At 42.1% G+C, this 13,081-nt stretch overlaps 1 protein-coding gene across 3 annotated transcripts; it reads right to left on the reverse strand.

The window, feature by feature from the left end:
* Positions 1 to 935: 935 nt before the first annotated feature.
* On the reverse strand, positions 936 to 12,796 carry PRSS35 (serine protease 35). 3 transcript variants are annotated; one of them, XM_069011236.1, is made up of 3 exons: positions 12,670 to 12,796; positions 10,872 to 11,071; positions 936 to 7,086 (listed from the first exon to the last, which is right to left on the reverse strand). In XM_069011236.1, exon 3 carries the CDS (start codon positions 7,068 to 7,070, stop codon positions 5,832 to 5,834), a length of 1,239 nt encoding a protein of 412 aa, XP_068867337.1. In that variant the 5' UTR covers positions 7,071 to 7,086; positions 10,872 to 11,071; positions 12,670 to 12,796; the 3' UTR covers positions 936 to 5,831. The 3 variants fall into 3 exon arrangements, with proteins under 3 accessions (XP_068867337.1, XP_068867338.1, XP_068867336.1); XM_069011237.1 differs by lacking the exon at positions 12,670 to 12,796 and adding an exon at positions 12,058 to 12,637; XM_069011235.1 differs by lacking the exon at positions 10,872 to 11,071.
* Between the last annotated feature and the right edge of the window lie 285 nt (positions 12,797 to 13,081).

Below are 13,081 nucleotides of genomic sequence, written 5' to 3' on the forward strand. Positions count from 1 at the left end.
ATATATTTGAAGCAGAAGGAATGAAGGACTCATCAGGAATATCTGCATAATAAACAGCGTAAAGTGCCACTTCTTTGGAGGATTTGAGTGTCTATTATTTGGGGAAGGCCTTTTGAGCATTTGTTAGACTATGAGAAATGGGAGTATGACTGGCAAATACCTGCACAAGAACCTGGGTTGTATGGGAACATTTTAGGACTGAATAGACATTTGGGTAAGATTCCAGTTCAAGCCCCCCAGGGCCCCTGGGAGTGTGCGATCCATAACATTTGTTGGAACATATCTTCCACCAAAGAAACCACATCCGTGCCAGTGGCTTGGGAATGGCCTGCAGAGGACACAGCTGTCACCCCTGGGTCTCTGTTTGTGTTCCCTGAACAGAGGCTGAGAAACATTTCTCAGGCACCAAGACATTCTCCCAGATGGTGGCACAAAGTAGATTTCAGCAATGAAAATATTTAGATCCTGTTACCAGCCCCAAACGGACTTTTTTCCAGGTCACAAATCTTTCAATCCAATTTATTTCCCTGTGGCACTAGCTTCTCCCCCATGTGAGGACCCATATAAGAGCTGGTGGGTAAACCCTTACCAGACCCCTGGTAAATATTGCTTGTATTAGACACATTGTTAATCGCAGCTGTAATAATTCCTTAACTTTCCATTAAATATTTCCAGCAGCTCTTGGCCTTGCCAAAAATCTCCCCTTTTACTGTCAGAGATAAAATCAGCACCAGTTTCAAGGGCACAGATTTAAGATAATTCTAAGAACCAATATTATAATATTTTGCATACTTCTAATTTGGCCTGGCTCAACAGATCTCTGAGGCAGAAAGTGTAACTATAGCAAATAGCAGAAACAGAACTAATTACTTATTTTAGAAGTAATAACTTGCAGAATAGACTATGAGTCATTTCCTTGCTGAACTAAATTTTTTTACTCATCAAATTTGCTCATGGAGTAATAATCTTGAAGACAGGGAGGTTTTTTTCCCAGAACAAATTTATAGAGACATTAATATCTTATAAGACCAAGTCCCAGATGATTCACTGATAAATCATTACAGGCACTTAGAGAATGAAGTTTGTGTAACACAGCCATAGCTAACAAACTGCATCATGACAGAGGAAAAGAAAAACAACAGAAAATATTTATTGACATAAGAAGTGCATCATATAATATCTTAACAGAGCAAAGGTTTGCATTTATTTTCTCAAATGGCTTGTCATTTTGCACAGTTAAAATATAAAGTTTTCTGTCAGTCTTAAAAAAGCAAAAAAACAGGAAAGAATCCTCACAGCTGCTTCTGGAGGTTTTTAACCTAAATGCTCTGACACTTGGAGCAAAAGGCTGGTGCAAAGAGAACCCAAATATACTTCCAAATCCTTTGAGATTAGAGTGAAATTTTAAGCTTTCAGTTTAATAACATTCTTCCCCCCCCCGCCAGTCGTTCTTTAATCCAGGAATTTGTAGATGGAAGTATCTTCAATAATCTGTGCTTTAAAATTAGAAGCAGTTGATTAAATTTCTACAAATGCCAAACACAAACAGAAGACATTTGAAAAAAATTTATTACCTAGAATTTCTAGATGCATGCAAAAAATGGAGCCAACATTTAAATGCCTCAAGACTGAGATTTTTTGTTGGATTTTTTTCCCAGTGGAGAACAGCCGTTACAGGAATCCCAACAAAAGGTCAGGTTTGAGAAACTCCCTTTACTCACTCCACTCTTGGTGATCCAGTGTACTGGGAGGTTCATACTGCCAAGACTTTTGGTCAGGACACAGATCTGCTGCTTTCCAAGGACCCTAAATGAACAGAAGCATAATCCCTGCGAATTCAGGCATGGATTGTAGATCAGGGTCAAAACCCCCTGCCTGCTAGTGTTCCCTGCCACAACCTGAGTCCTCTCACAGCCCCTTCCTTGCTGCTATTGGCTGGGAAGAAAAGCCCTATCTTTAACAGTGAAAAATTGTTCATGAAACTTGTGAATTTCACATCTTAATTCATACTATTAAGTCTTGACCAGCTGCCTACTCTTTCTCACAATGGGTCCCTCTGCTATCTTGCAGTCATTTCATCTGTTACTTTGCACACTTTCTTTATCCCTTGCATACCATCTCCATCTTCCTGGTCTTCCATACCATCTACTTGTTCTTTCTTTCTGTTTTATTTGCTGTTTGCTGCCAGGTCATCCCTTATCAGCAGAATACAAAGAACTCCCCAGCTGCTTTTTTCCTCCACATGTGGATGAGTTATTTTTTTTACTTAAGCCATATTCATGCTGATTCATACTCCATACAGACACATCAATCTGCAAAATTAAGATGGTAAGTTATAAACTGAGTCAAGGAGTTTCTTTAAGCAATTATTACAGTATTGGGTACTCTATACCTCATATAACAAATAATTTTCCTATGTAATATTGTAGTTTTCTTTTGCTAAGTTAGTAAAAACTTAGACTAAATTTTTCACACTGCAAATAACCCCCTTGACTTCCACTGTGTGTCTCAGAGGCTCAGATTAAACACATCCACAAATACCTTGCAGAACCTGGTCTGGGTGTGTTAATAGCTTGCATACGAGGTTTATCTTTGGCCCCGAAAAAACTTACTTGTTCACTCTATAAATTCCAGTAGCCCTCTAGGAGAAAAGAGATTTGACTGAGTTTGTTTTTTCCTAAAGCCAGGAATACAGTTAAATAAAAAGGTCTACTATACCAACTCTTATAGAAAAGCATTAGTACTGATGAAAACAAATTATGTACAGCCTGGTACCTGAGAGAGGAAAAATCCTTTAGGGAAACATCACAAGGGCTGGAAACCCAGCCTTGCTGCTAGTGTCCTAGACAACAGCAAGATCTGATCTCCTGAGATCGTATTTTCCTCCTCATATTTTCTCATTTATAACTAGATAGTAACTGCAGGTCTTTAAGAAAATCTGAGATGGTCATGGCTCAGAAATTCTTGTCCCATTTGCAGTGGTGGGTACCAAGAGCTCTCTGCAGCACACTGAATTCCTGGGATTTCATGTAAGTACTTGATTTATGAACTATTCCAGAAGTCCTTGTAATAGATAGTCACAATGCCTACACAGAGCATTTCCTTCTCTAATAGACCAACTGGAAGACTGAAATGTTGCCTAGCATGCAGAGACAACAGGAAAAACATTTTGTCTGTGGCTTCTTGTACCTGCATTCCCTGGCCTGAAGGTGCTGACTCAATCAAAACTACATGTGTTCTCCAAGCCTGTATGTTTGCACGTGTTTGTGCATGTGCACTCAGACACAGAGGTTGGTTTGTTTGTTTGTTTGAAATTAATTTTCATGTTGCTCGGGCCAACCTCTTTAATCTCTTAGCACCACAAAATGAAGCACTGAGCATCTAGTATTTATTCTCTGAAAACAAAGGTTTTTTGTCAACCTGGTATGAGAACCTCAGGTTGTGGCTGAGATATTTACAACTGATGATTATTATAACAAGACCATTTGAAAGCTGACATCAACATTTTTCATTCTTACCTTGCTCCTGATTCCCAAACTGATAGAGAAATAGGTTTTATTTCTTCTTCTAAGGAGCACGCTTAAATAAGACTCAACAAAACAAGGAATTTACTAAGTCCCCTTATCTTGATCAGTTTTGGACCCAAATCAACAATGATGATAATTGTAAAGAAATCCATGGACTTGGGTTGTCTTGTATTAGATTAATAATGTGGTACCTTATTTGTCACAGTAACTAGGAAAAAGGCACTTAAGAAAAACATTACAGAGCTGACTAAAGAATATTATAGGTCTGTTGCATAGAGTAAGAGTATTAAATACTGGACTGAGGTGATTTAAAATTACTGTCAGCAAAGCCACATGTGTTAATAGAGATGTTAACAACAATAAAAAATAATTAACCCTAAAATCTTAGAGATTTATTTCTAAACTTTAAAAATTATTATTAGTTTTCTGCAAACAATCACACAAAATAAAATTTAAAAATAATAAAAGAAGAAAAGTTGAGTGTTCCCTGGAAAGGTTGACATTAAAAGAAATAGTTTCCTTTAAAGTGAGATCTCTTCCAATTAATGAAATATTGTTAGGGTTATGATATGGAAGCAAGTCTTAAATTTTTATGCTTTGGCAATAATAGGACAAAGTTGCCTGCACATTCAGTGTGTCAGGTTATATACTTTCAATCATCTACAAAAAGAGTGGGTTATTTAAAATCATCTTATTCCATCAGAAGATATTATAAGCACATTTTAAAGATACCAACAAACAAATAATATTTTTAAATTTTGTTGTATTTTTTTCTCCTGCACAGGAAGAAAATGTATTTTGGTCAGCATAAATTTATGGTAAAAAAATGTGAATATTATGGTGGTGAATATTCTAAAAGTATAGAAACCCAAAGGATATGATCAGAAAGGCACAGTATCTTTTTATGTTATTAGAGTAACATAGCACCATAACAATTCTGTGTACTTCAAAATCTTGACATAAAATAAAAGATATAGACTTGTATAGCAATCAACAACAATTTTTAAGAAGGTGGTTTGTGTTTAAAGATGTGTAAAAGTCAAGCTCAGATTGTGTCTTCATTAAATACATGGTTCTGCAAACACATTGAACCAAATTATTTGCTAACTACTGCTCCTATCTAAGATACCTTTTATAATGCATAGGATAGTTCCACCATTCAGAACGTGCTATAATTTTGTTGGGAGAAATTTTTAGTTCACCTTGTAAATCATGTTGAGGTGGAGTCTGAATATAATGTGATTAAAACCACCCACTTTGCAAAAGTGTATAAAGCCAAACTAAAATACTGATTTCCAACTCCCAGTCTAATACATACTATCCTATCTATGAAGCTGAACTGGTATAAAAGTAATTTATAAAAACTGAAGCAATGTTTAGCACCCAAAAAATATATCATCTGTGAATCTCCAAATGATTGTCAAGTAGCCACTTCAGGAGTCAGTGACTTCTCCCAATGGTAAAGCTAAACATTTGACTAGAAACTAAACCTACAACTCTCCAAACACTAATTGGAAGGCAAATGCATGTGTTTAAGATTTCTATAGCTTCTCAAAGAATATTTAAAGGCATTAAACTATGTCCAGATATGTCTTCTTCTTCCAAGCATAGAAACGTCTGTTTGTTGATTTCTTTTTTGCTGTTTTTACTGAGCAATGAAGTGAATTTGTCTTTAAGGTGTAACCCTCAGCTACATAAATTTGGATTTTCCATGGGAGTGTTCCTGCAGCAACCAGAAGAGCAAGTTTTCCAAACTAACCATCATTAACTATAGTGCTGCTTCTCAGCATGGACCTGTGGTCTTTAGAGAATGCCAGAATAATGTCTTGTTCTCATGCAGTTCTCTGGATCATTCTGCACATACAGTAACATGCTATATGCACAACTTGCATTTGAAGAATTGGAACAGAACCCTGAGAAAAGTAAATCCATTGGAAAAAAAATAGATATTGTTTAATAACATCAGTTTGAGATGTTTCAACCCTTCCCCTGGGAAAAAAAAATGACAAACAAATGCAGCCATTTTTTTTTCTCCTCATGAATGACTTGAATTTATCACAATTGCAACCATAAATATAGTTTGGGATTTTAAGTGCGTACTAGGTTGATTACAATTAGAAATATTTTGTCTCACAATTCTACCCCTCCCCCAGCACTTCAGCATTCCTCAAGTCACCATAGCACTACTTGTGAGCTTTGAGTTCAAAAATGTTCTGACACGGAGCGATGTTCCTCCAGTAACTGTTGCGGCCGACTTTCCCTCTATGGCAGTGCGGGTGCTAAGCAAGGGAGGTTCAGCTCTCTTCAGCCTTGTGTGCAATTCTCATCGTTCCCATGTATCCAGAAGCAAATCTGGGCATATTTGAGAGGAGTAATTCGGACTGCTACATTGTAATCCTGCTGTTCGCCATTGATGTCCACCCACTGGTGGCCTGAGTAAACAGCGATGATCTTGCGTTTCCACTTCTTTTTGTTCGGCTCCTTAAGACGGAGATAGATCCCAGATCCTGTGGAGCCAGGCTCAGCATCACAGTACTGATAAAACAGATCATTGGACTCATCAGAAATGCTACAAAATCTGTAGACCAGCTGCCCAGACCGATCATTGTCAAAACCTGAGAAGTGGATCATGCTCCCAGGCATCATTTTGATTGTTGGGCTGATTCCCAGATCCATGTATTTCCTTTTGTGAGGACGCTTGAGCTCAAGAACAGCATAATCATAATCCAGGGCAATATCCCCAGAGACACCCTTAAACCAGCCTTTCGGGATGTGCGTACTCTTCACCCGGGTCCACTGGAAGGAGGGCATGCTATCTGATGTCCCTTGCTTCCTCCTAGATCTCCTCTGCTTTCTCCCATTACCTTTGGATTGTCTTAATTCTGTGGCAGCTTTGGGATCCTCTTTGGCCGCAGAAATTTCTCTCCTACTTCTTTTAGCACCTTTGTGTTTCCTGCCGTTGCCTCTGGATTTCGTCTTCATCAGGCCCACCCTCAGTCTTTTGCTGCCCTTGACATAATCCTTGCCATTGTGCAGACAGTGGGCTGCTGTCAGCACGTGCTTGGGGGAAACGAGAATGCCACTGCAGCCGGTGGAGATCTTCACAGCTGTGTTGAACGGAAAGTTGGTCATAAACCTCTTGTCATAGATGCTGAACCTGCTGTCTGTTCCATATATCTGCCTCTTCTTTCTCAAAGGCCTTCGTGTGGTTGTGTTCCCAGCTGGGTCAAGCACTGCTCCAAGGACATTCACTTCAGTCAGGGTTCGTGTGCCGTTTTCAAAAACAGTCTCATAGGATAAGAGGTTCTTCAAGTCAGACAAGCTTGGCACTGGCAGTTTTCTTTGACATTCAATTCCACATACACTGTTCAGCTCTAATTTGGTTTTTGCTTCAAATTTAGGGCTGTCAAGGGAGAAAGTTCTTTCTCTCACAATCTGGGGAATCTTCTTTAAGTGCCAAGTAAAATCTTGTTCAGTTTCTGTTCCATTACTGAGACCCAATATAGGTATGAAAAATATGAATAGCAGTAACATGTGCTCCATTTTATTTTATTTTTTTCTAAAACAAGAAAGAGAGATTTGAAAATACATTTTGGAAATGTACACAGTTGTCTTAACATCTTTAAGTATAATCATGCAGTTTTAGAACTGACATTAATGGAACAGAATTCTACACTCTGCTCAAAATAGAAATGCCTCATATATTCCCTGTATTGCCTCTGACTCTTCCAATGGTTCCTAGCAAGATGGGTGCATATAATTCAGCCAGCATCCATGCTGAGCTACCTACTGGAAGATGAAACCTCCTGTTTTTCCCTCAGTGGACAGCAGTCTGAGTCATTCCACTTGATGGAGCATCCTGGTTTTAATTATTCCAAAGGAATGCAGTTATACATTATGTTTCTGCTTCTCTTTTCTATAGCTATATAGTTGAAGGTAGAACATAATCGAAAACCCTCAGTGTATTCAAAAGCTGGGAGCCGAGCAGAGATGGATAGACAGACTACACTTGTGAGACTGAGGAACTCTTGGGAAACCAGACCAATTGTGCTCTTTCAGGAAGTGGTCAAAAAGTGGCTTTAACTGACTTAAAAGTCACCAGTGCTTCTCCATTACCCACCCAGCTGAGAATTATGAATCTGTCTGTATGAAAAATGGCACTTTGCTAGCTGCTATCCCAAGGAAACAAGGTCTTCTAGGACAGACAGACAAGTGAGGAAAGCAGAATGTTGCTGGTGTAGAGGAGTCTCCTGGTTATATATACATGCAGCAAAGCTCAGCCAAGTAGGAGGGACAAGCCTGGTTACTCATCACATGCCTTTTTCAGGATCCCACAAAGGCTGTAGGAACTGTGCTGTCTGTGTCTTATGGTCACATGTGGAATGCCCCACCTACATGGGGTGATACACCACACCAAGAGCTAATATTTTAAATGGGAAAGACAAAAAACACTATTATTTCCATCTGTAGTTGAGAAACATGCAGGAAAAATGTAAAATTGTTAGAAGTCTGCGGCAGAGCCAGAAACTGAACCCAGAACTCTTGATTCTGAGCTCAAAACATTAAAAGACCATTTTTCTCCTTTGGCAGCACTGATGTCAGTGGCACTATCCAACTACTGGCGGCTGCCACTGGGAAACCTGTGCTCAGTTCCAACATCCTTCATTCCAATTACATGGAAACCTCAGCAGTGAAGAAAGAAAGGGTCTATGATTAAACTTTAAAAGCCAAGCAATTCAAGGATTTGTATGCGGTTAAGCTCTCTGGTTAACATTGCAATGGCAGTGTAGGCCAGGCCAAATATAACCACTTTCCTTAATTTTAGTTTAGAATAATAAAAGTGGTGCTCTCCAGTGAAACAGCCTGTCTACAGGCTGGCTGAAGATCTAGCATGAGAAATAGGGGTATATGTGCAACATATAAAAAGAAGAGGGAATATCACTTTCAAAGTTGTATAATGGACCAGTGACTCAGGATTTTTGAGGCATCTTTACTCTATAGACAGATTTGTTGTCTATAGTAAGTAATAATTTTAATTTTTAAAACTTAAAATAAGCACTACAGTTCAACCACAGCTTCTTGCTTCTGATGCCAAAATCAGAGAGTGGATTTGTTTTAGCATAGTTTTGACACTTTTCACCTTTGCCAGAATGGAACACCAACTTTGAGCTGGAGTCCACTTACTAGGAGATACATTATATATATATATACACACATATAAACCACATTTTACAACACAAAGAAACCCTCCCTGGCTTTAAAGTAGCTAACTCAGGTTTTGGAGAAGATGTGTGGACTTTCCTAGAACATCTGGAGATTACAGTGATCACAGGTCTGAGTTCTGGGGTGTAAGTGGTCATATGAAAAGATATCAGGAAGTTTTGAAAGCAGAGCAGAATCACCCCAGGCACAAGATTTTGTAGACGGATGCCAGCTGCTCACACCAGTCTAGCTTATTGGTATAGCAGAAATGTGCACATTTAAACATTAACTTTGATATACAAAGTTACCTTCAAAGTGTTGGTTTGGTTATCGCTCAATTAGCACTAAATCTGAGGAGAAATTACTATTTTACGTATCTATGGGTAAGTTAGAAGGTGCCAAAATAAAAAAATACTATAACGAGAACATTAAAAATACCTTCCTGGTCTGACCAAAGGCTTGCCTGTCCTAAAATCCTGTTTCTGACACTGGCTAAATGTGGTTGCCTAGGGTAGAGGACAGGAAGAGTGCAACCATGTGTGCCCCTCCTCCCTCATGGTTTCTTAACTTACAAGCAGTTGTACCTGGTGGACTTTAAAGCAGAGGTAGTTTCTGTAGTGTAAGGAAACCTTAGTTAATTTCTCTTCCATAGTTTGACAGTCCTCCCTTGAATACATATAAAATTTTGTAGCCGTAATGTTCTGCATCCAGGAGTTCCACAGCTTAACTACACGTTGCATGAGGAAGCATCTCCTTTATTTCCAGCCTGTCACAAACTAGCATGGTTTGAGGATAACTAATGTTATATTAATGTAGAAAAGCTGGTTTAAATTTGCTTTGCCCTAATATACCTGCTGAACAAGACAGTTCTAATGTTAGGCTTGAGAATGATTTTTCTATTTTTCCCTGGAATACTCCTCCCTTTCTCAGCTGTTCCTCAGGGTCTGGATATTTGATTTCCTCTGCAGCTGAACTTTGTGAGCGCTAAGGAAAGTTCAGTCACTAACTGCTTGTTCATACAGAAAGTCTGGGTTGATGTCGTTCCACTGTGATGGCTGAAGTCTTCCCAGATGCACTCATAACTAAGTTTATAGGGAAGTCCATGTTTTTCTCTCTGCTTTATAGAGAGACTTTCTACAAGGAAATGAGTGGAGTACTATGGCTCCCTTCTGCCACTCTTTAGAAAGAAAAAAAACAGTCAAAGCACAGAACCTTCAATAGATGCCTTGGAGCCTTCCATTTGAAACACGATACTCAAGTGCTCACTGCTTACAAAGGCAGTCTTGGAAGCCAAGATTTTTCCTCATTTATAATGAACCACTTGTCACTGGAAATGAACTAACTACACTTCAGGATAACTGGAAGAAGTTCAAGGAACTTAATAAACATGGTAATTCTCATTACAGACCAGAGCAGTGGTCCTGCTAGGCAGCTTTGTCATTTCCAGCCATGCATTTAAGATCTGTTTACTAACCCCATCGCTACTGTTTAAGGGAGGCCGACTCCAGGCATGGGCAATGTCAGCAGCTGCCATGGTCCAGTACAGACTGCTGGCAAACGGGAAACACAGGGCTCCTCTTGCCAGATGATGAGGATGTAAATGTGTAGATGGGTGCAAAGACAGCATTGCAGGGTGGGAGAACGGGAGAAAATACAGCCTCCAGAGGAGGGAGGAAATGTTCTGAGAAGGCTTCAAGCTGATTTCAAGAAAAAACGCTCAATCTCAATATGTTAGCCATTCTGCCATGCTGTTCTCCACTCTTCCTCCAAACCCCTCTGCCCTCTCCTCTCCTTCACTCCTTTCCCATACAGATTTTGGGTTGGCTTAAAGTAATTGGAATTCTTGAGTCAGCTCTTTAAGGTAGGATGAATTGCTTCAGAGAAGACAAGATGGAAACCAGAAAGTGAGAGAGATTCCCAGCTAAATGAAAATGCTGAAGTTCTTCCTCCAGTTTCCAAACCCAGCTGATAACAGGACTCCCTGTTTGGTGGCATTCCAGCTGCCAGGTGTATCCATACAAGTAAAACTATTTTCAGTTCTTTCACTTCTTGCTTCCAACATTAAACCTTTCTTGCATCCATAGGACAAGAACTACCTAATTTTTCAAGATATCCTTCAAATATTTTGTCATTATAACCTACCTTACTCCAGCTGAATGCATCTCAGATGCTCAGGAAAAGGCTTAGAATCAAGCAGAACTAGAAGAGGTTTCTCTTCAGGCTACCGCAGAGGGAATTTATGTATCAGTGTAGCTCAGAGAGAAGAAAAGTTCAGTCCAGTTTCCTGGCAGTGTTTTATCTTGGTCTGTTCAGTGCAGCCTCTACTCTGGGGTTTCCTTCTTCTTGGAGGAAAGTTAACACATTTCAAACTAAGCTTACACAATTTTAAATGCAATTTTCAGGCCATAAAATAACAGAGGCTGCTATAGTAACCACCTTCTTTAACTGCTTTTGGTCTTACTCTTGAAATGACCTGAAAGTTGGAATTCAAAATTCTACTCTGACAAAGCAAAATGGACAACAAATTTTTGAAATCTCGCACTCCCTGGGAGAAACCATTGCCCTAATCTTATCTGCCACTTCTCTCCCCTTCCCTCCTCCAGGTGTGCTCACTCACTACAGCAGTGCATGAATGTTGTCCTCCTCTCTGACTTGCGGGAAAAAAAACCCACTGCGGCTCCTGGCTCTTACAAAACTTAGGCAGCTTCAGTACTCATAGGAAGAACTAACTGTACGCGGCAGGCGTCACAGCTCGTTTCTGAAACCCCACACGCGGGGGAAATAAAGGCCCGTGGCTGAGTGGCGCTGGCGCGGGGCTCCCCTCTGGCGCAGTGCCCGCCGCGGCCGCGGGGCGGCGCTCCCGCAGCGGCTCCGGGTCCGGCCGCAGCCCCGCGCCCCGGCCGCTCCTCCCGACCCTCCCGCAGCCGGGATCCGCTCCCGCTCCTCCGGGCCGGCAGGAGGCGGAGGGGGAGGAGATCGCGCCCAGGCCACTGCTCTGCTGCTGAACGTCTCCGGGGGTCCAGCCCTGCCAGGCGGGCAGCGGCCCGGGACGGCAGCGGACGGGCACAGACCGGGAACCGGTCAGAGGAACGGCGGGGACGGGAGGGCTTTGCCGGGATGGCCGCCTTCCCACTGCCCTCTCCGCTGTTGCCGGCCCCTCCTATGTGTTCGCGTGTTAAAGCCCAGGGCTACCCTGGAAGAAGACGAGGATTTGGGGAGTAAGTCTTTATCTCTCAGCCATCCCCGTGTCCTGCTCTCCGTAGGAGGCTCTGCTTTTCCGCGCCTGATCCAAAGGAGTTTCCCTCTACAAAGCCTGCAAGTTAAATACCTTGGCACGGCTCTTTCATTTTTGCTATTCCAAGATAAATCTGCTTCCAGCAGTGACGAGTCTGGATGAAATTAGTGTCAATTCCAGAGGAGCGCAGAGATGGTAGCGCTAATACTGAGGGGATGAATCAGAATTAAAGGAGAGTTTGTTTTGAAGGGTGAAGAGGCTCCTTGCCTGCTCTCCGCAGAAGGCACAGCACAGAGGCAATCCCCCGAAAACTCAACAAATATGTCCCTTGCCTCAGTCCCGTTAAGCCGTCTTGTGAAACCGGCTCCAAATATTGAAAAACAAGGACCAGAGAAACGCGTGGCGTTTTAGTCCTATCAAAAATATATGCATCAGGTTAAAGAGGCAGGAACTTTTAAACAACACATCTCAGCTGCCAAACTCAAGGTATTGACATCGCTCAGCCCCTTCATATTTTAGAAACGACCCGCGTAGGAAGAATGACACCGCAAGAAACTATCACTTTAGAGACGCTGGTTACCTCGGACTGCCCGGTCCCCGGCACCGGGCAGTCCCCCTCAGCCCCCATCCCCAGCTCCACTCCTGCCCCCTCCAGGTCTCTGCCTCTTCCCCCGAGGCCGACGCCGAGAAGGGTCTTGGTCATACCTGGCACCCCGCAGGACGGACGGAAGGGAGGGCGGCCGCAGCCTCGGGGCTCAGGCTCCCGGCTCCCCGCTCCGCGCCGCTCGTCCGCCGCCCAGCGCCCGCGGCTACTGAGGACGGGGCGGGGGGAGCGGCCAGGTCTTCCCAGGCGGGGGAGGGGATGGAAAAAGGAAAAAAAAAAAAAAAAAAAAAAAAAAAAAGAAAAAAAAAAGAAAGAAAAAGAAGGCGAGAGGGAGGAAGCCGGGAGGGCGCGAGGGGGAGGGCCGAGGGGAGCGGAGGCAGATCCCGGTGTCTCCTCGGATGGGAAGGGAAGAACGGGCTCTGCCTGCGGGGCGGGGAGGCACATCGCCCCGGCAGCGGCTTCTTCTCTGCGCCGAGCGCAGGGCCGGGGTGACCCGCACAGGAACGGGGCGGG

The sequence above is a fragment of the Aphelocoma coerulescens genome, chromosome 3 (assembly GCF_041296385.1).
Source record: "Aphelocoma coerulescens isolate FSJ_1873_10779 chromosome 3, UR_Acoe_1.0, whole genome shotgun sequence".
NCBI classification, from domain to species: domain Eukaryota; kingdom Metazoa; phylum Chordata; class Aves; order Passeriformes; family Corvidae; genus Aphelocoma; species Aphelocoma coerulescens.

What these genes read in the sequence shown, in the direction of transcription:
- PRSS35 (XM_069011235.1), bottom strand. Translation starts at nt 7,070, where the DNA reads ATGGAGCACATGTTACTGCTATTCATATTTTTCATACCTATATTGGGT.